Source organism: Sander vitreus, chromosome 24, assembly GCF_031162955.1.
Source record: "Sander vitreus isolate 19-12246 chromosome 24, sanVit1, whole genome shotgun sequence".
Classification (NCBI taxonomy): Eukaryota; Metazoa; Chordata; class Actinopteri; order Perciformes; family Percidae; genus Sander; species Sander vitreus.
In genome coordinates, this window is record NC_135878.1 from 8,216,350 (window position 1) to 8,242,019 (window position 25,670).

General features: G+C 39.9%; 1 protein-coding gene across 2 annotated transcripts; it reads left to right on the top strand.

Moving 5' to 3' along the window:
- Positions 1 to 43: 43 nt before the first annotated feature.
- On the top strand, positions 44 to 24,856 carry creb3l1 (cAMP responsive element binding protein 3-like 1). 2 transcript variants are annotated; one of them, XM_078243992.1, is made up of 13 exons: positions 44 to 452; positions 9,724 to 9,859; positions 10,852 to 10,938; positions 16,971 to 17,125; positions 17,249 to 17,330; positions 17,546 to 17,745; positions 18,232 to 18,378; positions 18,745 to 18,803; positions 20,489 to 20,557; positions 22,751 to 22,853; positions 23,028 to 23,190; positions 23,852 to 24,008; positions 24,098 to 24,856. In XM_078243992.1, the coding sequence occupies exons 1-13, from the start codon at positions 342 to 344 to the stop codon at positions 24,132 to 24,134; spliced, it is 1,506 nt and encodes a 501-aa protein (XP_078100118.1). In that variant the 5' UTR covers positions 44 to 341; the 3' UTR covers positions 24,135 to 24,856. The 2 variants fall into 2 exon arrangements, with proteins under 2 accessions (XP_078100118.1, XP_078100119.1); XM_078243993.1 differs by lacking the exon at positions 10,852 to 10,938.
- The last annotated feature ends 814 nt before the right edge of the window (positions 24,857 to 25,670 follow it).

The window sequence follows — 25,670 nt, forward strand, 5'->3', positions numbered from 1 at the left end:
TATTCAGTGGCGCGTGTGGGAGAGGCAGCGCACGCGAGGAGAGAAGCTGAGCCGCACGCACACAGCTGGATGGATAGCAACGTCTCCGCCACAGCAGTAGAAGGATGTGAATTTTCGATATTTATATTAACTTTGTCACTAAAAGAGAGCAGCAGCTGGACTCAGCTCGACTTACCGGGTTAACATACAGGTGGTGTAAATAACAGCTGGATAGCTTACCAACACAGCACGCGACAAAAAACAAACTGCTTCATTTTAATGAGTTGATTTTTAAGATTTGCGACCAGTCCAGATAGCTACTGAGCATCCGTCCAGTGAGCTGTAGACAGACACACACAGACATGATGGAGTCTATCTTAGACAGTTTAACAGCAGAGAAACTCTATCCGTCCGGCGGAACCAACCTGTTGGACCTGGAGGAACTCAGCGATGGAGATTTCCTCACTAATGTGGTGAGTTCTGCATTAGCCCGACTTTCTTTAGCTTCTCATTTTTGTGTGCACAGTTTATGTATTCATGAGTATAAACTATCCAGACGTGCTATTTCTTCTTCTGCTGGAAGTCAGCTGTCAGTATTTAAAGTCTCTTAAATCAAACGCACCTCTGCTGCCTGTTCCGCCCGGAGCCGGACCTTAGGAGGGCGGTGTAGTTGTTGTATTTACTGAGATCCTGACCGATATCCGGGGCTCGTACCTTGCTGTAGGCCTGTGTTTACTGTAATTGAGCAAACCAATCTGTGAGAGACAGACACAAGCTGGCGAATTACTGGTTAACTTGTGTGTGTGTGTGTGTGTGTGTGTGTGTGTGTGTGTGTGTGTGTGAGAGTGAGAGAGAGAGAGAGAGAAATTCATAAAATTATAAATGCACTCATAGTTTAGACTAAAACTCATCGGACAAGTATCTCTCCCCTCTGTAAATCACTGAGGCCTCTTTAAAACCAGCTGTTGTCAGCCATGCTCTCTCCATATCTTCATCCAAAAACATCTGACACCTGAGACATTGCACATGAAAGAGCAGAATCATGCTTGCTTATTAATATAATAATCACTATGTTGGTTGAAGGAGCAAAAGCGGTGCACCAGGAAATTTGCAATTAAGCTATTATTGCATGCCCAGTTTTGGCAGTTGTGACTGTACTGTTGCATGCCCAGTTGTAATGAGTATATTGGCACCAGCCCCTAATGTATGACAATATATTCCTCCTTATCCCACCCTGTTTCCAAGTGTACGGTGCATGTGTGCGGTGCAACTCCGGCCACAAAATGCCAAAAGTACACTGCCATGCCCTCTGTGCACGCCATGCTTGACCGAGCTTTGCACTCTTAATTCGTGGAAACAGACTGGGAGCCGTTTCACTGCTGCACACTGAGAGTTTAATGATAAATATCACACTATCAGCAGGAAGTGCTCTTTCTTTTATTTCTGTTCTATCGCCAGTGTCTCTTTTTCCACTCTGTGTCATTCCTTCTTTTCTTTTTTTAAATGGCACAGTTTTTTTTTTAAGCAGAACTTTATTCTAGTCAGTGAGTCAGCCGAGCAGTCTGCTTGTGGTTTAAACCCCCCCCCGTCCCTGTTCTAAATAAAGTAGTCACTAGGCTGGGCTTTACCACTGAGGACATGGGAAAGGATGTCTAATTAGCTGTACTGCACGATGGCATGTTTATACATCTCTCCTTAATCTATAATCTGCAGTTGTCCTGTATGGACAGGTGCTGATGATGAATCACAGCATCAGGGACCTGGTACTGTCGCTGATGCCTGCGTACTGCATCTAGAAGTGAAAGTGATGAGAGCAAAAGACTAACCCAAAACAGTCAAGTTCTGTGTCATAAAATCGAAACAAGGAGCAGAAAGACACTATACAACTCCAAAGAGCTAAGAGAAACTGCAGATTTTTTTTTTTTAGCTATAATGTCTTTCTACCAAAAAAAACTGGAGGACTTCATAAATGGAGATACAGAGAGATCAGCTCATTGGTTTTTATTAAGGTGTGCTCCGTGGTGCGGTGCTGCAGGGATTTACACACTTCCTGCTCTGTATTTTGTTAACCTTTTCCAGTACACTGCGTGCCCTGTTGATAACCAGGAGGAAAGACCTCTTTCTGTAGATAAGAAATAGGAGTGGGCATTACAGAGCTAACGGAGATTGCTTAAATAAAAAATAAAGTGAGTCGATCGTTATTAGCGGGGCTGTGGCTGCACATTACTCTATTTTCATAGAATTATCCTGGTATTAAAATGTAATCAAGCATCAGGGCAAACATGTGCTTTCATTGATTTATCATTTTTATTGTGAAGATATTCTAGTAAGCATCACTTTTCACTTATCACCAGGAAATTCACCTTTCAAAAGCTCCGAACACAAGCCCTATCTAAGCATTAACTAAGTTTCTGTAACTTCCAGTTCTATGTAACGATGAAGAGGAGGGGGAAAGCCCGCCTAAGTTATCGTGGCACTGATTTACCTCTCCACCTGATGAAAAGGCAGGATAGGATCCCATATTTATCATTCCTTGACTACAGTTAGAATTGTGCATCATGTGCACTGAACCGTTTTACCACAACATCAAGAATCATGCATGGATAACATCATTTACCGCCTGCTGGGAACTGGTTAGAACAGCTCTGCATGCAGCTCTCCTAAATCCTGGAGGAGAAATGAGTAGGGCTGCAACAAATGATTATTCTCATTATGCATTAATCATGTATTTGGACTGGGATTCTTTAAACGTAAAGTCAAGCCAGACAAATACAGGGGCGAATGCCATGGTAACCGCAACACACTGCATTGACCTTTTCCATTAACCGTCTGCCAGAGTTACTTTAGATCACATCTGAAGGCCAGTTTCAAAACATGTTGATAAAATTGTATGAATGGACCAAAAATCATACATATGAATATTGTACAGCCTACAAACTAGGTGTACTAATGTAATCATCACATTTGAGAAGCTGGAACCAGAACAGCTGTTCTGGTTCCAGCTTCTCAAATGTGATGATTTCCTGCTTTTCTCGGGGGGTTTTAAAATTGCTAATTGAATATATTTTGGTTTTGGACTGTTGGACAGACAAAACATGCAATTTGGGCTCTGTGAAATTGCAATTTTGCGAAAAGAACTTTCATATTTTGTATAGATTATAATCAGCGGACATTTCTTTTGGGCATTGTTAGGCCTTTATTATGACAGGACAGTTTAGACATGAAAAGGGAGAGAGAAGGTAATGACATGCAGCAGAGGGCCGCAGGTCGGAGTCAAACATGCAGCCACTGCATCGAGGACTGAGCCTCAGTATATGGGTGCAGTGCACGCTCTACCAGGTGAGCTACCCAGGCACCCAGACAAACATACTTTTACACACATGTGCACAGTGAGGTCAAGCAAGGACAGTGCAGCGTATTCTAATTGATGGTTTTCTACTCTGTTCTAGTCTATGTTTGTAGAAAAACCTAAATGAGATCAAATAAAATCTCTAGATCTAATAATAGATATTTGGACTTTCTGTCCTCTATCCATGTAATGTTTTTTCCCTACATTTATACTCTTTTCCCTTTGTTATTCTATTCTATTCTACTCTCCGTTCAGACCCTGTACTCCAGCTTTAAAAAGACACGCCCATCTTATTTGCATGCTTGTTGCCGATTGGCTGCTGAGCTGCCAGATGGAATGTGAGCAGGCATGCAGCTGTGTGTGTGTGTGTGTGTGTGTGTGTGTGTGTGTGTGTGTGTGTGTGTGTGTGTGTGTGTGTGTGTGTGTGTGTGTGTGTGTGTGTGTGTGTGTGTGTGTGTGTGTGTGGGTGGGTGGGTGGGTGTGAGAGAGAGAAAAATACTATTCTGCTGTTATACTGAGAACTATAGTTGAGTTTACTTCTGTCTCAACACACAGTCTCACACACACACACACACACACACACACACACACACACACACACACACACACACACAGTAACCTCGGTCTCTCAGTTAAAGTGAAGCCAAACACTAGCCAACCCACTGCAGCCACACACACCACCACATGAAGCCAAATACAGTAGAGAACACTGCCATTTTCTTATCTGTGGCAGCCAGTGTTATAGGATAATGACATGATGTATTCAGGTCTCTCACAATTTCATTTTTACGCTGCAAAAAATCTGTCTCAACCATTCTCAAAACCTGTTATGTCTGCCAATGGCTTTTCCAGAAGAAAAAAGTTTATACCAGTGTTTTTGCATGTTTTAGCCTACTTTACTATGAAATCCTGAATACTTTACATTACCTTTTGATCACTTTCCAATTATGCTGTAACATTTCAGATGATTGAATGTTAGGTCTGCAGGTAACACTTTTTTTTCTTTTCGAATAATCTGTGTTGTCTATAAAATGTCAAATGAATCTGAAACATAATTTCCCACCGTCCGACCATCAGTCCAAAACCAAAGATATTTAGTTTACAATCGTGTAACAAGGAAAAGCATCAAATCACATATAATCAAAATATTTGCCAATTCATTTTTCATTGATTGGTTACTGACTAATCGATGCAGCTATTCTCTGATAATTTCCCAATTCATACTGTAACATCTTTGATGATTGAATTTATGGTGATCTTTTAGGAAGCAGAGTGAGTTCAAGTCTGCATTGATTGATTGCAATAGTGTGAAATTGATGCAAAGCTAAACATAGGCTAAGACCTGCAAAACACTTGTGTCATTTTATAAGTGTAACTAATATTGATATTCATTTATAGAACCCATTCCAAAGAAATTTGCCTTTTGCTCTGTTCCCTGCTAGTCCATATCCTTCGCGTTCCACTTCTAGGATTGCTTTCTTTGTATTGGAAACAAGGACTTTTGTTGACTGCTCCTCACATGGTAAATCCAGACAGCTAGCTAGACTATCTGTCCAATCTGTGTTTTCTCTCGCACGACTGTTATGCAGCGACTCTGTTTTCCTCCCATCCCCGAATGCTGTGTGGAGTAGCGAGACTAGTTCCCTGCAAACTTTGGACCTACAGTCTACATTGTGAAAAATGAAGCTATTGGTAAAAATTGTGGCTAAGACAGTAGTGATGAAGCAAAATGTATTCACATTGTGAAACTAAATACATGCAGAGAGGAAGTCTATCTAACATGACGGAGCGTTTCCTGCAGCCTGGCGTAAGTTGCCTCAGGGTGTAGTCATAGTACCTACCTGCTAGTACATCTCCACTTACTGTCATTTATGACAATCACTGATTATTTATGCGAGCATAAATCTGATGAAAAGTTTTTGCTCTCAACATGATTTTTAGTTGAGTAATGATTCAATTAGGAAAGACAAGTTAACATGAATGCAGAAGCTTTACCTCGACCCTATCGATTAGATAGATGTATAGAGCCCTATAAATGGCAGCCAAACAAAAAGCTTCTTGATGCCAAGCATTGGAAACCGAGATATATTAACAACTGGAATCAGAGGCACTACTGTTGGCTCTTGAAATCTGAATTTGAGACTACATGTTTTTTTTTTTTCAGTGTATTTCCCTTTGGCTTTTACATGATGTTCTGAAGAGTTTACGATGGTTTCCAATGCGTGATTCATGCCATAATAACAATGTTTCTGGCCTGGCTCTCAGTCCAGTTTATCTCAGTGCTTTCCTTCATCACTGTATCAGGGAAAGTAAATACTCTTCACATGCAGACAACATGGATGATTTGGGCTTTTTCTGCACCTGAACCGATAAGGCATTCAGATGAAAGGAGAGAGATATGTTGAGACTCAACACTGTTAATTACAGGCATAACAAAGTCGCTCTCTGCTTTTATAATTACTTCTTGCGTCTGTCTTTCCCAGCTCTCTCCCTGTGTGGTTTACACATCAGCCCCATCCCCCCTAATGACACACAATTGTAAGCTATACAAACTGTCAACTGCTTTTTAACACGGTTTTCCTGTGATTCTTTTCCCAGCAGAGAGGGTTCAGGTAATGAAAGGTCCAGACCTCTGTTGCTCTGTTCACATTGACTGCAGCTGTTCCTTTACAAGCCGTCTAACACTGAACCACTCTGGACTCATTAAGCTTCCTGTCCTAATAACAACAATAACAGCTTCATTGTAACATTCATTGTAAGGAGATAATAATATCGTATTATCTCGGTATTAGTATTAGGCTATTATTACTAGTACTAGTATTAGCTTATGCTATTTTGAATAGCTCCCCCTGTGGCTTAAAGAAACAATTCACCCCAAAATCAAAAATACATATTCTTCCTCTTGCAATTTATCAATCTAGATTGTTTTGGTGTGAGTTGCCCGGTGTTGGAGATATTGGCCGTAGAGATGTCTGCCTTCCCTTTAATATAATGGAACTAGATGGCACTCGGCTTGTGGTGTGTAAAGCGCCATAAAAATACATTTGAAAAACTTAACAGCAGTGTCTTTTTCTAGAAATCATGACCCAGTTATTAAAGATAATCTACCGAAATACACCTGCCAACTGACGGAAGGGTTTTCGTGAACAAGAGGCTCGTCACACTCCATCAACCATCCATTTCCCTGCAGCTTATTCAGAGCCTCCTATCTGAAATCCACCTCCAGCTTTTGTGCCTTCAGGATTTAGCCAAATGGATCAGTCTAAAAATTAGCAGAATTTCTAATTGCATATTTGTCTTTGGCTTATTAAACTGAAACAGAAGAGGGAGGGAGATATCTGTGAAACAGCCCAGGACTGTAGCCCAGAGTACATGCCCAGTCCTGAGAGCAGGAGATCTTATCAGCCAGAATAGTTGAACATGTCTGGTGTGAGAAAAAGATATACACTGCAATTGGTACATCATGGCCATGCCAGGTGATAGATAAGAAAAAGATTAGCCTCAAACAGGGCTGTGCTAGTCATAGGTGAGAGCTGTATCACAGGCTCCAGGAGTGTTGGAAGTGAGCAAGTGGATAGCAATAACCCGACTAAGAGTCACTACTGTAATGTGGAGCTAAATACAAAACTGTAGTCAATTACTGCAAATGTAGCTGAATGTTAATTAAAGGGCCACTGATGGAACTACAAGGGTTACATTCTATATAGTAAAATATCATCACTGATAGTAGAGAGCAACATAAAGCCTAACACATGTTGGTCTAATGCAGCTACTAAAGCTAATTTTAGCTCATACTAAATTGTTTTAATTGTGGACCTTGCTCTGCTTCTTCTCCCAGTATTATACCAGTTTCACCCACATTTCTTCATATAGGAAACTTGTCCCTGTTTATTTTTGAGTGGCGCAGTTTAAATGTGACCTATATTCCCTAATGGAGCAGAGTTTAAAGGGACAGTGTGAGGGTTATTTAAAGGGATATTGTTCCAGCTTTTAGTGCAGCAGGAGAACAAGGGTGCTCTGTGAGTATTTTCTTTTTGTGGGTGTGTTTGTTCATGAATGAGTGAGTGTTCACTTGTGTGTGACAGAGCAAGTGACTACAGGATTACCGAGTGTATGCACACACCTTGTTGAGCAGTTGCTGTCAGTTACTTTATCCTGCAGGGAGCTCTGTTGAGCCTCACGATTTTGTTCAAATACAAATATTGATATGGTTCGTTTACTTCATCAGCGCTAATTTCTGTGACAAATGCTTTCAGCCTGTGACTGCTTTAAAAATGAAAACCACCCTGTGTTTAACACACAGTTGAGTTACCTTGATCATCAGCAGTTTTTCAATGTCCCACGTTATTTTACCCACCATCTGTATCCCTACCCTATGTGTGTGTATGTGTGCTTACTCCACATAGTTTCATTAGACAGCTGCATGTGTCCCAGAGTTTCACCACAGACACACTTGACCTCCGAAACACACACACACACACACACACACACACACACACACACACACACACACACACACACACACACACACACACACACACTGAGACACACACCACACTGAGATGTATGTGTGACTTAAAGTTGACTTGTTTGAACAGTATTTAAAGAATATTGCACTTTAACAGTGATTGCCATGACTCATACCTACAGTATAGTCCTGCACAAACCTTGGCCTGTTTACTTTCTACACCTCTCCTTCTCACCCTCACTCTCTACTCTGTGCATTTCAACTGCAGTGACGGACAATGCTACAAGCATTGAAGCTTTGTTGTGTGCATATAATTAATTTAGGGAAAGAAAATCTCTCAAAAAATGTTCAACTTCTTGGCTAGCTATCTACAGACAACTGGCTTCTGACTTAACCACACATTGCTGACTTTTACTTATCAAAATTTGAACTACGCACTAAAACCATTTGCGCTCTTGATCTAATAAAGTCTAAACTAAACATTATGTTTTATTGAAGCGCTGCTGCTGGGAAGGTACTGTGCAAAAAGGCCAAAAAGCCTTTCTCCATTGTTGACATTAAAAGAAAGTCAGCTTTATATTTATAATGCCAGTCGTGTCTTTAATGTTGCTACTGGACTGATTTTTGTCTGCCGTGACACTTCTGGCAGTTTTGGGAGAATTTCTAGGAATAAAACATACAAATCTATTTTTGTATTTGTTGGTAATTAAATCAAGTTATTTCTGTTGCTGTGTCTTGTCTGAGAAGTCTCCAAGCAGAATATTCAATTTGTGTGTTGCTTTTGTTCTGCTTTGTGCATGTTTGCTCAAGACCAAGGTGACTCATATTGTGTGTGTATGTGTTTGTGTGTATAAAAAACAGTGAAATCAGAGCACCATGCTGTCCTAGGCTTCCAGAACATCATCTCTCAGCTCAGTGACTCATCTCATGCAGACTGAGGATGAATCTATCAATGCTGTTTCCCATTGACTGACTCTTCAACACAGTCACACAGGATGTCTGGTTTCTCACTCTGACAGATAGACTGTAGTACTGTAGAACTGAAAGAGAGAATGAGTTGAGTATTTGATTAATTGATCGACAGAAAATTAAACTTAAACTATTTTGATAGTCACTTGCGTCATTTCTTTTTTTCAAAACTCTGTTTATTAGCATTTTTTTCAACAACAACAATTTTCAGTGCAATTGTGATTTGTGTATAGGACAAAAATAAAAATAAAAAATAAAAGTAATAATTAAAATAAAATAAAAAAGGGGACAATGAAGCATGTATAAGAGTAAGACGAGTCTAAGTATGTGCATGGCTACATATATACGCATACATACATCCACACACACACACAGACCTAAATACACGCATATAGTCACTGCACTTATACAAAAATATTATTGTATAAAACAGATGGATATAACGAACATAACATGGTCTTCATCGTTTCTTATATAACAGGGATGACTACATTAGTGCCACAGTCCAGCTTGAGTCATTTTTAAGCAAAAAAGGCAAAGGAGAGATACAGAGTATCTATTTCCAGTTTTGAAGAAAGAATATAAACAGTCATCAATCTTGCAAAAACCTCAATGTTCCACTAACACTGACATATTATTATACCCACCAATGCTAATTGCATCACGTATTTCCAAAACAAAAGCTTTTCATTGGCTAGAGCCCTTTTGTCAGCTTTGTGACAATGCATTATTTTAGATAATCAAATGGTTTATTTAGCGTAAGAAGTAGGAGAATTGTTTCACCCACAAAGGCAAAACTAATCCTTCAGTTTTTCTTTAAAAAGTCCAAATTACCAAACATGAAGACACTTGAAAGACACAGTACATGAATTTATTTGGAGTGGTAACTGTCCCATGGAAAAACTATTTAACTAAATAAAATACTGTCTTTCTCCATGTTTCTCTCCATGTTTTCCAGCCTTTCTCAGGTGACCAGATGGATGACTTTAGCAGTGAATTGTTCAGCAGTTTCTTTGACGACCATCTATTAGAGCGGCCCCTTCTGGCAGACAGACCTTCACCTTTACATATGGACATGGAGGACAGCAACCCAGGTCAGCTCCTCTTTTATTTTGAAAAGTGATCAGTTAAAGAATACACATGCCACTTTCCTCACAGCTCCTTGCAGTATTAAAATAAAAGAACACATTGTAAGAATTGTACCAGGGTTTGGATCACGGTGGTCGTTGCTTCCAATAACATTTCTCCAGCGTTCCTAGTTATTGCCAATGGAACGATAAAAATCTCACAGCAGGTAAATGTTGGTTGGTGGAACCCTTTCCAATGGCCAACCACTGTCTTGGAGATGTTTGCCTTGAAATGATTTTAGTTTAATAGTCACATTAGGATGACCTTGTTCCCCGGTTAACTTCCAGCAGTGCAGCAGCCAGTTGTTCCTCTCAGCAGACAGTGTTTGAGTACAAAAGACCCCGCTCTCATTATTTGGTTGGAGTCTCTGGCTTGGTCTTTCTGATCGTCAAATTCCACCATATGAGAGCCAGTTTCTGTTGCCAAAGTGTGGGACTTCCAGAACTCCTGCTTTTTAGCCAGACGGAAACACACAAGACTTGTACCCCTCGCCTAGCTGATTGTGAAGAGTGAGGCATAAAGTTGTTGGTTCACGCTACAACTGGCTGAGCTACTCCTAGGCACTCACTTGCAAACTAAGCTGCACAAATAGGCCTTGGTATCCCTGCTCAGAGTTATTGCACTGTAGGTTCTTTCAGTCTATTGAAGCTGTCAGATGGATCAGCTTGCCGCACTATGTCACACGCATCCCTTGAGACAAATCAGTGTCCCTGTCAGGCGTTGCCATGGTCACTAAGACTTCAACAAAATGATTGGCTAAAGGGATGAAAAAACATTGTCATTTTTATGTTTTCCGAGATAATAAATGTCATTTTCTAGCATCATTTCTAGCAGCCGTCAGGAACATTTACATAACGTACACCTATGTCTGAATGACAAACAGCCATCACTTTAACAGATCGACGAAGACAGCAATGTTACGTTTTCCATGTCTGAAAAGGGCTTTTGAATCTCACAGATATTCAAGCAGAGCACAGCTACTCTTTAAGTGAAGACTCCGCCCCCCAGAGCCCAGCCCTGTCACTCAAAATGGACCATGAGTCTGGTAGGTCATCCTATTCATTAAAACTAACATTAGTTTGTGCTAAATGGAAACATGCACAGCCAACCAAAACTCTGCTGCTGATGTTTAGTCTGGTTCTTTATCATCCTGGCTGCCCTCCCCCCGGTTAGTGTCTGTATGATGTAATACATAACATGCAGTTTGACCCTGTCTGCTGTCTGTCAAATAGTATACACTCTGATTGGCTGAAACCACTGTCTGTCTTATAATATGTGTGATGATGGGCTTAATCTGTTATCTTTTATATTTTATGTAAGGGGTGTCTGTAGGAACAAGTGTCTGCTGCAGTGCAATATAAAAATGCTGCATATTTCTGTCTTTCTTTCTGACTCATCTTCGTCATTATCTGCTCCTGTCTTTGCCCGTCTTCCTCTATCTCTGTCTGTACCTGTCTTTCTCACTCTGTCTGTCTGTCTGTCTGTCTGTTCTCCGTTTGTCCTGGGGATCCTGCTGTCTGAGCAGCAGGATCCCAGTCTGAGCAGTTCTCCTCCAGCTAAGCCCTGCCCACCTAACACACACACACACACACACACACACACACACACATGGACTCACACAACGCTATGACAAGCATATGGTTTTGAGTCTGCAGCTTTTTCCGAAGCCAGCGGAAACTCTCTTTCTCTCTTCTGTCAGGTTATCTCTCTCTCTCTTCTTCCTGTCTATATCTCTCCCTTCGCTCCCTTACTCTTCTGTTTTCTGTTTTTCTCTCCTTCTCTTTCTCCCTTAATCCAATTAAATCCACTGTATTGGTATGAATATCAGATTACCTGCATTGCCAAAATACCACATTGAGCAGCAAAAAAAGATCTAGCTCACATCTAAAAACAACTGTCTATGTTTCCAGTTCAATGCTGTGAAATAGAATATTCATTTTAGAAGTTACAATCACTCCAATCAAACCCAATGTATGCTGTAGTTAGGAATGTAAATTTACACTCATGCCAAAGCAAACATGATGTTATAAAAACAAAAATTACATATTAAACCACTAGCCATCAACATAATATATTACTTCATAAAACACAATATCTAGACAGCTTTGATTACAAGGTAGTTTATATATTTTTCTTGTTTATTGCTGCCTCCACACACACACACACACACACACACACACACACACAATCTATTCCAGCCTATTTGATATTGAACTTAATCCAAAATGCATTTTACAACCTGCTCCATAAAGCCTGACTAAAAACGATACTTACTTTCCACCAATGTTAGATCTCTACTTTAGTGCATCCACAGCACAAAAGGTTTCCTGTTGGCTTGAATTTTCCTGTGAATTAATTGTTATTACTTCCTGGGAAGATATCACTATTTTCCCAAGATCTCTCGCCATCAATAACGTTTTTTAGATTAAACAAAGCAGCAGATCATTCAAATTCAATCCAAAAATTGGGTTTATTCTCGTTTTTTAACGTTATTTCTTTCATATCTTTCATATATATTTTCATATTTCTGCTCTTGATGCACCACCTGTTGAATGCTGCTCTGCTCTCTAATTTGGGGATGTAGAACTCCACTTGTTGAACACCAAGTTTTAGATTTTGCACTCTGCTTTGTTCCCATTTCTTCTGAAACAGCTGGACTGTTAGCTGCCACTTTGGCATGGCAAGTATTTTGACAAGACTGCTACAGCTGAGAGGTTGATCCAGTCACACAGTAGGCCTACTGCCGTAACAATGGCATTTCAAGGATGGACTTGGAAGTATTGGAAGTATTTAGCTACAATAGTTGTGTTGCACCGTGAATGCGGTTTGCAGAAGGCTACTTTGTTTCAGTATGTACAACATATGCTAAAACCCAGGCATACATGTGGAAAAGGTAGTAGGTTCTGGCAAGAATTGCTCATAAATACTGGGATCACAGCTCCAGGTATTCAACTGTAGTATCGTGCAGGTTTGAGGAGAACACAGACCTTCTCAGCATCCAGTGACACAATAGGAGCAGCTGCTTGTTTGTCTTGATGAGTCAGGTTAATTAGCCATCTCGGGATGTCAGAGGTTTTTGACCTTTCACAAAGCCAGTTTGGTCCGATTGGAGGAATTTGTGGCTCATACTTTGTTCACTTGGACAATAGAGAGCAATTAAAGGTCCTCCCCAAGTAGAATTATGATGGTTGATGTTAGGCAGTGGATTGTCTGATCTTATGCCAGTTACAGATCAGATTTGGTTGATTTGATGGGTCAGATGGGTTTACAGATTCCCTTATTATTAATAATTTGACATTGAACTTTCCTGTCCTGTTTTTTCGCCTGTGGTCTTAGTTCTCATTGCTCTTATTCATCCGTCAAAAAAAGACGCTGAGTGTTTGACTGCAGCTCCCACTGCGCTGCTCCATCTATGGTTTTAATACTCCTGCTGTCCTACGGAGATCAAACACAGTCGCCGCCTCTCCCCTGTTAACCCCCTGTGACGACAGGAGCCTTTGGTCATTAGACGTTACTCTATGATAGGATTTCTTACCTGGGTTTACTAGCAGTCTTTGATTAACAGCATCCAAACAGATCCCATAAAGTAGTAAGGGGAGAGGGTCAGGTTTTACTTTATTACTTTCATCCACGGCATCTTTTACATTTACCTAGCACAGGACAAAAATAGAAGACACTATACAAGGACATTTAAACAACCAAACGTTGTTGTCTTTCTGCTGAGCTCGTGTTTAAAACAGATTAAATCATTAAACGATTAAACATGTATTCTCCTTAAAACTGTCAAAAGAGTGTAATACTACCAGTGTAGCCATAAATGTACAGGACAACCTTCCTATGCATTGGCTAACAACGTCTGGTATTCATTAAACAATGGTGGTGGAGGGCTTCCAATCAAGTCCTGGCTTAACAAGGGCAGCAGGCTTAACGAGGCTCAGACTAGCAGCAGGACCGGTCTCATTAGGAGAGGCTTCTGAGGCTCTTACGAGGATGTGGCAATAGGTAAATGGTGGATCCACCCTAAAACCAAATTCACATGTTTACTCCTAAACTCTAAACTAAACTAAAACCTTTAATATGTAATCAGTGATTTTCCTGAAATATTTCCGAGTCACCATCCAGATCAGTGACAAACGTCATATAGGAGGTGGCAGTGAGTAAGAGGCTGTAATGAGTGTAACTTAAATCATTCAGCGGTGAGGGCTAAAACTTTGGGAAGATTTGCACCAAAGTACCAAAATTGGGCCTGATTACAGAACTGGTACTGATGAGCTGGTTGGAGTTAAGGCCACACTATTCACTGTATTTTAATTACGGTTAGTTTTGTAGTCAGTTGATTTTGAAACAAGACTAGATTAAAAAGGTGTATAGGCTGTCATGCTGTTAACCTGCTAATCAGTAATTTGATCGACAGAAAATTAATTGTCAACTTTTTTGATAATCAATTAATCGCTCAAGTCAATTATCAAGCAAAAATGCTAAACTTTCCTTAGTTGCAGCTTTTGAAATGTGAGGGTTTGCTGCTTCTCTCTGTTTTGTAAAGGTAATCTATTTGAGTTGTGGACTGTTGGCATTTTCCACTATTTTCTGACATTTTACAGACCAAACAAATCACCATACACTCATGTACTATCTACTGATCTAGGAACTGAGCTGAAACAAACACTACAAATAGTAATGATTTCCACATCTCCTGATCTAATGGGCTAATGGGCCAGTTTACTGACACTGTGACATTGTGCTCTAGCTATTGGGTTAAAATAATGCAAAAATCTTATGGTCAGTGTTCATTCCTGTTATTGACAGAACATTGGCATTAGGTTCGTTTAAGACAGCAGAAAGAAGCCACATTTAGGTTTGTTTTTTAGGATGGACTCTCTGACTCGTGCTGTTCGCTGCTCCAGTGATGGACACAGGATAAAGCTCTCTGATGGGCACGCACCTCCACCCCCCTCTGCTTCCACCTAGCACACTCAGCTTGTAAACTTCAGAGCATTTTACCAGCAGACATGTTGCTAGGAAACCAGGAGGTGATTAAAATGACATTTACTCTCAACACACACACACACACACACACACACACACACACACACACACACACACACACACTAGCTGACATTAGTGTTGTCTTGCCATCGTGTCTCTGAACCGACTCGGTTGTGTGTATGTTGTGACAAACATCAAAGTCTGTCCTGGTGCTCATGTCTTATTCTAAACTGAAAAAATGCTGACTCAAGGAAAAACACTCCTCTGGCTACTTTTTTGTTACTATTTGTTACTGTTTGCCTAGTTATGGTTTCTTTTCAATTTAAAATTGGATGTAAAGTTAGAAAACTTTAATATAGACTGTTGGTGGACTTTTGCCTAATGAGGTTCCCTTGGAGCAGTCCCTCATCAGCTCACCTTAGAAAAAGCCTTAATTGAAAGCATACATAGTCAACTCAACTCTGGTAGACCCACTAGTCGGTCTATCAGTAAACTTTTTCTGTGTGGACAAGCAATGTCAAAGTAAACAGATTTTTATTTTGAACAAAAGATCTTTGAGACAAAAGAGATTATAGAGTATTGCACTTCCATAAAGTTGGGGGACTTGCAAGAGACGGAAGAAAAAGAGTCGTTAAAACTGATTCAGTAGAGGCTGAGATATCTCATATTTTAGTCTATGTATGTAAGTATGAGTCAAGCTAAAAGAAAATCATACAATTCCCATAATGCAACTCAATTGCATCTTTCCTTAGACCCAAACTCTTGTGCAGGCTGTATTTTATGAACTAAAAGTCTCAAAACCAGGTCTTCACAGGCGAAGTTGTACTTCTCACCATGAATAAACTGATCTGCATGTGTAAAATTGGTGGAATGTTGGCAGGACATTGATGTATACATATATTGTTTAGTTGGGCCAATAATATAGAGTTTGTTCCTTAAAATGTGATGATTTGATGGTGTTCATGTGATGTTCATCTATTGGTTGGCTGGTAGGAAAGATTAATGAGTTAATTTTAAGTTTTTAGTGACTCTTCTTCTTGTTGATTGTCACTGATGAATTGTGATGATGTTTGCTCCACCAATCCCAGTGAGCTTTGGTTTGCCAGAGGTCATTTGGCTGGTGCTGGCAGGGAGGACCGGAGACTCTTCATCATCCTGCCCACTACCACACCAAATATAGCAGGAGTGCTTGGGACTTGTTTTCCTGCAGCAGCACTTTTGTCCCTTAAAATACTTTCTGCAGCTCACAGTAGACTAAACAATGTAGTACCTGTGAGATGCTTTTAAATATCCTCATTGTGTTTTGGGGAACTTCCTTTAAAAATTGCACTCTGTCCTCATTGTTGGCTCACTTAATTATGCATATGTCCTGCAGTGTTTAAGGGCAGCAACCCTTTCTGTTCTCAGGAAGGACACTAAAGACGAGTTCTTGGTTCAGCCCATCTTTTATTTCAGGGTAGATGCACACTCACTGAAGACAAATTATGCACCATGGTCGCCAGAGCGACGTCGTCCAGCAGTCTGTAATAACCAGTTTAACCAGGAAGTGCACAAATGTTTTGGGAAAGCTCTTTGAAAGTGTGATTTATAAGCTACCAGTCACTTCCACCATTCCTTCTTACCATTGGAAGACCTCCCTGAAAGTCCATGAGGAGAAATATAGTTTACTTTTTTAAGTTGCTCAGAAAATTGAAGTTCATTCTGCTTTTTGAAGAGGGCAGGGAGCTTTCTAGGCTGGAATTAAGGTGTTTGATTGTTACCATTAACATGTGATATTTCATATATTTTATATCATCATGATTGTATTCCTGACATGGAAATAGTAGTTTGACAAAAAAGAACAAACATGGTCCGCTTTTCAACCATATCACACACGTCCTACTTTCTACCATCAAACCTTCTGTCCACTGACAAAAAAGTGGACAAACTAGTAGGTTTAAGAGGTATTTTAAATAAAGTTATTCAGCGAGGACCTACAATGCTACAGTTGCTGCCAAATAGACGCATTTAGGTTTGGTGTAGAACAAAAAAAAAAATCTTTGTAAATGTTAATTTGATGTTGATTTTTATGGTATTTTGTTTTTCTCTTAGAATTTGAATGGAGCTTCAGTCAGGACCTTTCGGCCATCTTGGTGAAACAGGAGGAGCCTGATGGGGGCCAAAGGTTAGATCCTCAGCCTCTGGAAGGCCCGCCTCTCATATTAAGCCCTGCCCCCCCACACAGAGGGTCGCCATGGAAACACACGGTTAGCATCCATCAGACAACGAGACGCTACAAATGATGATGTTGTTGTTGTTGTTGTTGGTGTCAACATGTTAGTTCAAAAGCAATGTTCATTGACGTTATTGTTGTTTATGTGTTTCTGTAGGAGCCCAGTCAAGACAGTGGGAAGCCAGTAGCCATAAAAGATGAACCCCGAGAGATTGGACAGTACCTCAGCCTGCCCAGCGGTACACAAACATATTTCTTTATCTATACAATGTTTGAGATTTTAGAATGATTTAAAACATTTGGACCTATTAATGGACTTCTTTTTAGCAAATACAGAACAAAACCAACAAACGTCTAAAGTGCAGCAAGTTGTTTCAGTTTCAGTTTCACAAGAAAAGGAGAATGTCTCAGTTAAAAGCATTAGCACTCAATCATCACCCTCCTCTCCTTTCAGACGATGCTCTGCAGCTCCCGCCTACCCCTCCCAGCAGTAACCACGGCGACAGTGACGGCTCCCTCCCTCCCACCTCCCCTCACATCCCTCTGCCACCGTCTTCCCCTCAACCACAACAGAGGCCAGGAGGTCGGGCCTCCTCCTCTTCCTCCTCCTCTTCCTCAGCCATCTCTTCTTCACCTCTTCTCACTGCACCACACGTGAGTAAAAGAACACATCTTTCTGCTCCCCGTCTGAACTCTATTGTTCATTAATTTCTCATACTGATTCGACAATACAAATAGTTGAATGAACTATGTGCAAACAATGTATAGTGGAGTATTTTTGGCATGTAAACCAGCTGTCATCATTGGGTTAAATCAGTCCGATAATCTGCTGACAAAATGCCTATTCAATGAAATTCAATCAATTCAGTGTCTGGCCATTGTTTGTCTGATTCAGCATCTTTTCTCTGAACAAATGATTCACATTTGTACTAATGCCATAATGTAATGCCTTATGACCAAATGTTTATACAGAATTTGTTCAATGTCAGCAAAAATGTTTGATTTGGTAATGACACATCTGAACTGCAGTGCTGTAGTGGTATTGTTCAAAGGAAAAGCTGCTGAGTCAGTTGCCTGCAGGCTTCATTTTAACATAAATGGTTGTTAATGTATTGATGAAGTGCTTGTTTTATTGTGCAGAAGCTGCAGGGTTCAGGACCCCTCTTGCTGACAGAAGAAGAGAAGAGGACCCTGGTTGCTGAGGGTTACCCAGTACCTAACAAACTTCCTCTCACTAAGACTGAAGAGAAGGCACTGAAGAGGGTCCGACGGAAGATTAAAAATAAGGTGAACTCCGCACCTTTCATTTTGTTTGTGCTCACAGCTGGACGGAACATCTGATTTATCAAAAAAACTCAGTTATTTACAGAGTCAGTGCCTCTGATTGGCTTCTATTCTGAGAGTTAAGCAGAGCTTTTTCTGACATCAGTAAGCTCAGACAAGAAATCAAAATGATGCTAAAACAAAGGTATAATTGATGGACAAACAGGATTCAAAACATTTACAAAGTCTGCAAATCCGCTCCATCTGAGCACATTTATTTAGGTGCCTAACACTAAGAAAGGTTTGTAAAATAGAAATCATTACTTAAACTTTGTAACTTAGAAAAAACATCTTTGCATCTTGCTGATATTTTTTCTGTTTTCTACCCAGATCTCAGCTCAGGAGAGTCGGAGGAAGAAGAAAGAATATGTGGAATGTCTGGAGAAAAAGTAAGGCTTGGAAAAAAATTGTTGTCCCCATGTTTCTATTCGTTTTCCATTTGTCTTGGTTTACCTTTGTATCTGGCTGTCTTTTTGCGATTTCCAAACCGTTTTTTTCCCATTATCGTCCCCTCAAATAGTATTAAAGAAACTATATTACAGTATATCAGTAGCCATTACTATTTAGAATAGTGCAGCCAATACTCTACAATGCTCTGACTTTACCCTGCTGTTATTGGCATAGTGACAAAAATATTAAAGGATAAGTTGGTGTTATTACACATTTTTCTTACAGTCAATTAATCCTATGAAAAGACAAAATGGATGTTTCTTATCAACAACCCCCAAAATCTGTTATGTACTCATAATGTACCTTTGACATTTTTCAGTGAAGCAGTATTTTTTTAAATGCAATTTCTCATTGAGTGAGAAATGAATCATGCAGTAACTGCTGAATTATTACTGTTATTTCAATATGCCAGTTCAACTCTTGGAAATGCTTGAATAGACGGTTTCATAGCAGTGTCTATGTAATGACTGAATCACTTCTTTTCTTCCACTTCTCTGAGCTGTCTAACAATGTATTTAAGAGTGTTGCATTTGGTTCAGAGAAGCAGCCATGTTGGCCAGTGAGGTTTCCCCCTGAGTTGAATCTTACTCAGGCCTTTTTATACATAATTGTGTGCTTGTTATGTGCATTGTTGAAGTGAACCTGGCAGTTGGAATTTATTTGAGAGACAGTTTTTGTATGTAGAGGTTTTGTATTTAGAGCTAAGTGTGCTGAACAGACACACAATTTCTGCAGTGGATTAAACTGGAAGCAGACGCCAGCAAACTCACAGCCCCGTATGGGGTCAGGTAAAAATGTCCAGATGAACACACAGTACTTACAGGATGTATTTCATCAACAAATGAGAACAGAGACTTCTTCCTTTCTACTTTCCTTTGATGTTCTGGCCATTCCTCGCTGTGTCAGGACTCCAGTAACCTGCTGAACACATGGGTCAGATTCCCTGACAGGGAGAGTGAAAGAGAGGTAAAAATATGGGCTTGCTTTTACGACACTTTCATAGCAAAAAGTATCCAAAGTTCATACAGGTGGTAACAAAATGTCCTATTACTGTAATCCCATTAGAGTACGGAGAGAGTTAAGTTCCTTTGACTGAATCAACAGAGAAGAGAGGAGCTGTGTAGAAACTGAAATCCTTCTCTTTCTTTGTGTTTATGTGTCTTTTTTGGACATGAGGGCAGGATTAATGGAGGATTGATGCACAAAGAGAACAGCAGGACGACTTGCTGAAAGGAATGTGTATGAATGAGCCATATACCAACCATACATAAGAGGAGATCTAGAGGATTATGAGTAACACAGCACAAGATTAACAGCATGTTTAGTTGATAATAGATATAATCAATAGGATTAGCAGGTGATAACAGAGGGAGAGAAAAGGAAGAGGGATGAGGGATGAGGGGACAGTTAGGAAGAGGACATCTCTTATCCTGCAAATCCATTTGTGTGTTTTGTGCAAAAGGTATATATGGGAGAATTAAAATGTCAAAATGTAGCTTTGATGAGTGATCTTATTCCTGAGCAGAGTAAAATATCATTAAATCAATGTCATATGCTGTGCGTGTGATCTCAAAGTAAGACGTTGACAGAAATCGATGTCCGTCTGTGTTTGTGTTTGTATTAGGGTGGAGAGCTACACGTCAGAAAACAGCGACCTGTGGAGAAAAGTAGAAAACCTGGAGACTGCCAACAGGTGAGACTCACAGACACACACACACACACACACACACACACACACACACACACACACACACACACACACACACACACACACACACACACACACACACACACACACACAAACACACACTAGCTGACATTAGTGTTGTCTTGCTGTCGTGTCTCTAAACAGACTAAAGCAGTTGTGAGCTGGCTCCGACACTAATAACCCAGACCAGACATTCTTTGACATTCATAACGATGTTTGGATTATCGTCACTGAAAATAGCAACATGTTCGCAAAGAATGCAGCTTGATAAACTGAGAGTTGGATGATCTGTGCTACAGCAGGGCTAATTTTTCTTGAATCTCTCTTGAAAAGAAATAATGTTATATAAATATTATACCCGCAAGCAGGAAAGGTTTGACTGAGCTGCAGCCATGTACTCTTCAAAGGACAAACATATTCTACTGTAGGTTAAACATACAGTACTAGTATTTAAACTCTGTATGTAAAAACCTTCTACAGTTTATATGCATGGAGAGAAGTATAGTAGAAGCTAAATAGAAATTTGTCTGCACCATAAGCAAAGTGTAGACTCACCCAGCTCCGTTTGTCTCCTCTATTATTATAACAATATGAAACCAATCTGCTATTATCCTAGAGTGGGTGGGTGGGTGGGTGGGTGTGGTGGGGTAGAGGGTTGAGGGGGGGTCTGTCTCTGTCTGTCTGTGGCAGCCTAAGCCTGTCATTAAAACTGCGAGTTAACAGTAGCTTTCATCATGGAAGGCAACCCCCTCCCTTCCCACCACACACACACACACACACACACACACACACACACACACACACACACACACACTCACACACTGGTGAATATGTTAAACCACCACACAGAGGAACAATGAGTTGGCACAAACTGGGGAACATGAGTCAGCAAGCTCACACTCACATAAAGTCCAGAATATGTGCAGGTCTTAAAAAAAAGTTTTTAAAAGTATGAACTACATTTAAGCTCCTTTTTCCTAAAAATCTAAAAATGACCCAAATGCAGTTATTAGTGGTTGTTTAGTTCACCATGCAATGGTTTCTCCTTCCTGCATGTCCACTTTGATTCATACAGACCTGGGTTAGTGGTGCTACTGGTTTATTAGTTGTACAAGAATAAACTTAACTCCTCCTCCATGAAGTAAAAAGTCTTGAATTAGCTTGACCAGACACTCAAACATGGATATTTCAGAGATGTTTTTTGTTGCCTTAGCCAAAGTCAGACAATAATTTAATCTGTGTCCAGTGCAGATAGAGGTTCACAATATATGTTTAGCCTAGCTTAGCACAAACACTGGAAGCAGGGTGAAGCTGCTAGCCTAGCTCCCCTAAAAGTACAAAAAAAAAAAACATTAATTTCATACATAAATTTAAATGTTCCATTTGTGTTCTGAATATTGTCACACACAATCATTCACCAAGTCATCAAATGGCATCTGGGAGTACTGTGTATTTAAAGCAGCAGTAACTTCAACAGTAAATCACTGTGGTTTTACATCAAAGTCCTGTGTGAATGATGCTGCTCAGTATCAGCCCCTATACTTTTATTACAGCTGGCAACTCACAGCGTAATGCTACAGTCTGGTGCATGTGATAGACATCAGCATGGTTATTTGAAACATTAGATGTACCTGACTGTAACTGACTCACTTGGTTCGCCACCAGAATATCTGATTGACCAGTGTATTGTCTGGTTTAGTTTCTAACTTATTAAATGATTGACTGACTTGCTGACAGCCGCTTGACACTGTGTTCAGCAGTAACTGGTTCTCTGTCTCCACTTAGTGGTGAGAATGGGTCTTCACAGCTCATACCATTAGAACCCTGCTCTCCAGATCACACTGATATACTATATTCCCCTGGTATTATTGGGATTCTCTGTCCAACTACCACTGTACAGTTTTACTCACTCTGGCTAATTGACAGTAAATCAGGTGGATAAAGCTGGATAAAGCCAATATTGAAATATTGAAATATGAGAATTGAACTGGTGTTACATCTTTGAGGTGAAGCACAGTCTGCGAGAGGCTGAGGCTTAATTCAAGGAAAGAAAAATCCTCAACCAAACAAGGTTCTTCCTTGAATCTTTTCTCTACCTGTGAAGTTATGTCCTCTTTCTCTTGCTCTTAAATTTTATTTTTTATTTTATTTTTATTGTATCTGTTTCTCTCTCTCTAGGTCTCTCCTGCAGCAGCTCCAGAAGTTTCAATCGTTGGTTTCAGGGAAAGTTGTCCCCCGTTCTTGTAAAATGGCCTCAACTCAAACAGGGACATGCCTCATGGTAAATATAGGTGTCGTTATTTTAAAGCTCTTCACGTATGCATTTGGATATTGTTGTTATTTAAGTGGCTTTACTTACCTCTGGAAAGTGTATAATCAAACAATACATTTGAACTTTAACCCCTTGTTCATGATTCCTTACCAATGTGAGTGTTTTGCTCCTCTCTCTATGCAGATGGTGGCCGTGTGTTTTGTCCTGGTGTTGGGCTCCTTCTCTCCCTGCCTCTCTCCCCTCTCCTTCCTCACTCACACCTCCTCTATGTCCTCATCCTCCTCTTCCTCTAATCCCTCCTCCCCTCCTCCTCTTCCGCCAGCGGACCTCTACACCACTAGTCAGGGTAGGTCTTCTTATATACTCCTTTAGTTAACAGTGTAATACATTTCCCAGAGTGACTTTCAACAACATTAATGAATGAATGAGAATGAGAATGAACTTGTGGAATGTAGTGCTTGTAGCTAGAGAGCAGGAGCAATAAAAAACTGAGAGACATCACATTTTAGAATATAATATTTGTAATATCGAATGGCAAAATGACCCCCCAAAAAAAGAAGTGAAGATGAAAAGTATGATCCCAAAATAAAAGCACATGAAGAAGGAAGATTGATAAAGATCCCAGAAGTGTAGTCTCGTAAAGAGGACACAAGTATCAACTTTCACTCTTCGCTGTATTCAACTTCCCTATAAATGAACTTCCTTTAACCACTTACCCTTGGGAAACCCCTTTTGAAACCAGAGGTTAGGCTGTCATCACGTTAAGTACCATTCTTTTCTGCCAGCAACCATCCTCTGAGTGGCAAGGGATAAAGTCTGCTAGACTGTACCATGGATGTATAATAAAACCAGACTGTACCCAACAGGGGCGGAAATGCTGCCCTGCTAGTGGCCCCTAGAGGCTACCGTGTTTATTACAACCTAAAAGACAAACGATAAAATACAATAGTTGGAAAATGACATAACTAACACGTGAATGAAAACTAGTGTGTGTTTGTGTGTTGCAGTCCGTTCCCGCAGCCTGCTCTTCTTTAATGAAGGGGCTCCATTGGAGGAGAGTTTAGTGACATCAGAAGGTCAGTCAGAAGGCCACATCCAGACGAGCCGATACACAGCTGACGCACACAGCAGCAACCAGACAACTGGGCCCAAGTTAGACCGGAGGTAGAAAAAAAACATACATTGTGATCTTTTTATGTCAAAGAACTTTTAATGTCATCTCAATATTAACCAAGTGCCTTTCTTCTCTTTAGAGAAACGAAACCAGACGGAGTCTCCGAGTTTTTCTGACACAGCCTGACCCCTCCTCTCATGACTTCTAACCTCTGACCCCTAAAAAGCCCGAAACCTCCAGATTCCTGAACTCAGCAGGCTTCATATCAACATCCAACTCGACCAAAATCTACAGTCAGTCAGTCCACCATCATCCCTTTTAGTGAACCTCAAGACAAGACTTCCTCCACTCCTTCACAACCAGTTCACTGCCTTCACATGGTGCTTCACTTCTCTGCTTAAACAGACTCTGCTACACCTGAATATACTTGATTTTAAAGGGACCATCTTATTGACATTTCTACTTTTATGCACTAAAATATAGTAGAACTTAAAAAAATCCAACTAATCTAATAATTAATATGTACACTTTAAACAATCATGACAAATATTTTAGAGATAGTAAAAAAACATAGGGCCTTAATTAAAAAAAACACTAGACAACTAAAAAAATGTATCACTACAAACTAGTCAGACCATTGCCAAGACAATATGAGCCACTTAAGCTGTGATCACGTGTGTTATCTTATGTCATGACAGACCTAAAGCAGTTGTTAGTTTTTGCTTTCTCACTTTCTTTCCAAAACAAATGCAGTGTAGCGTTAGCATTTAGAGGAAAAGCAACCTCCTTTTTGCAAGAATAAGCAAAGAGCTTCATGTGAAATGTGGTTTTAATGTTGCAGGAAACATAGAATGATACACCTTTGCACCTTTAAGAACTCATAAACATATATATTATATATATATATATATATATATAATATTATATATATATATAATATATATATATATATATATATATATATATAATATTATATATATATAATATTATATATATTATATATATATATATAATATGGATACTTGCCAGACCTCCACTGTGGGAGTTTATGTTAGCACATGGTGCTTGTATTTTACCTCCAAGCCACTCTAGATGCCGTACATCGGGTCAGTGCTTTCATTTTTAACCAATCACATACCGTATGTCGATATAGGGCTGCAACTAACGATTTGTTTGATTATTTGCTAAATTGGTTATTTTTTTGATAAAACAATTAATCCTCACATTAGAGAAGCTGGAATCAGAGTACCTTTTTTGTTAACTGACTTTTGTCATTAATCCATTATCAAAAATATAAAATTGTTGCTGATTAACTTTCTGTCAATCAACTAATCAAATAATCGTTTCAGCTCTAAGTTAGTAACAGTACATAATGAATGCAACATGTACTGGTTCTAACAACCCTTTAAAAGAAAGCTGTGTCATTTTAAAAGTGCCTTCCACATACTTTAGTCAAATATGACCAACTTGGCCTTACACCTAAAGCTCACACACGCAGCTATAAACCTGGATGCGTTTGTTTATATCAGGGCTGGCGTCTTGATGCTCATTTTGCCATCTCTCTAGTTTTTTTCTTTTAAGTAATCATAAACTGGATCAATGTTCAGGATTTATCTGGGGGAAATATTTTATTTCACATGCCTGTGGATGTAAAGGCTTGTCAAATTCACCTTTGCCACCAGCCAGCCTTGGTTTGAACTGCTTACCAAACA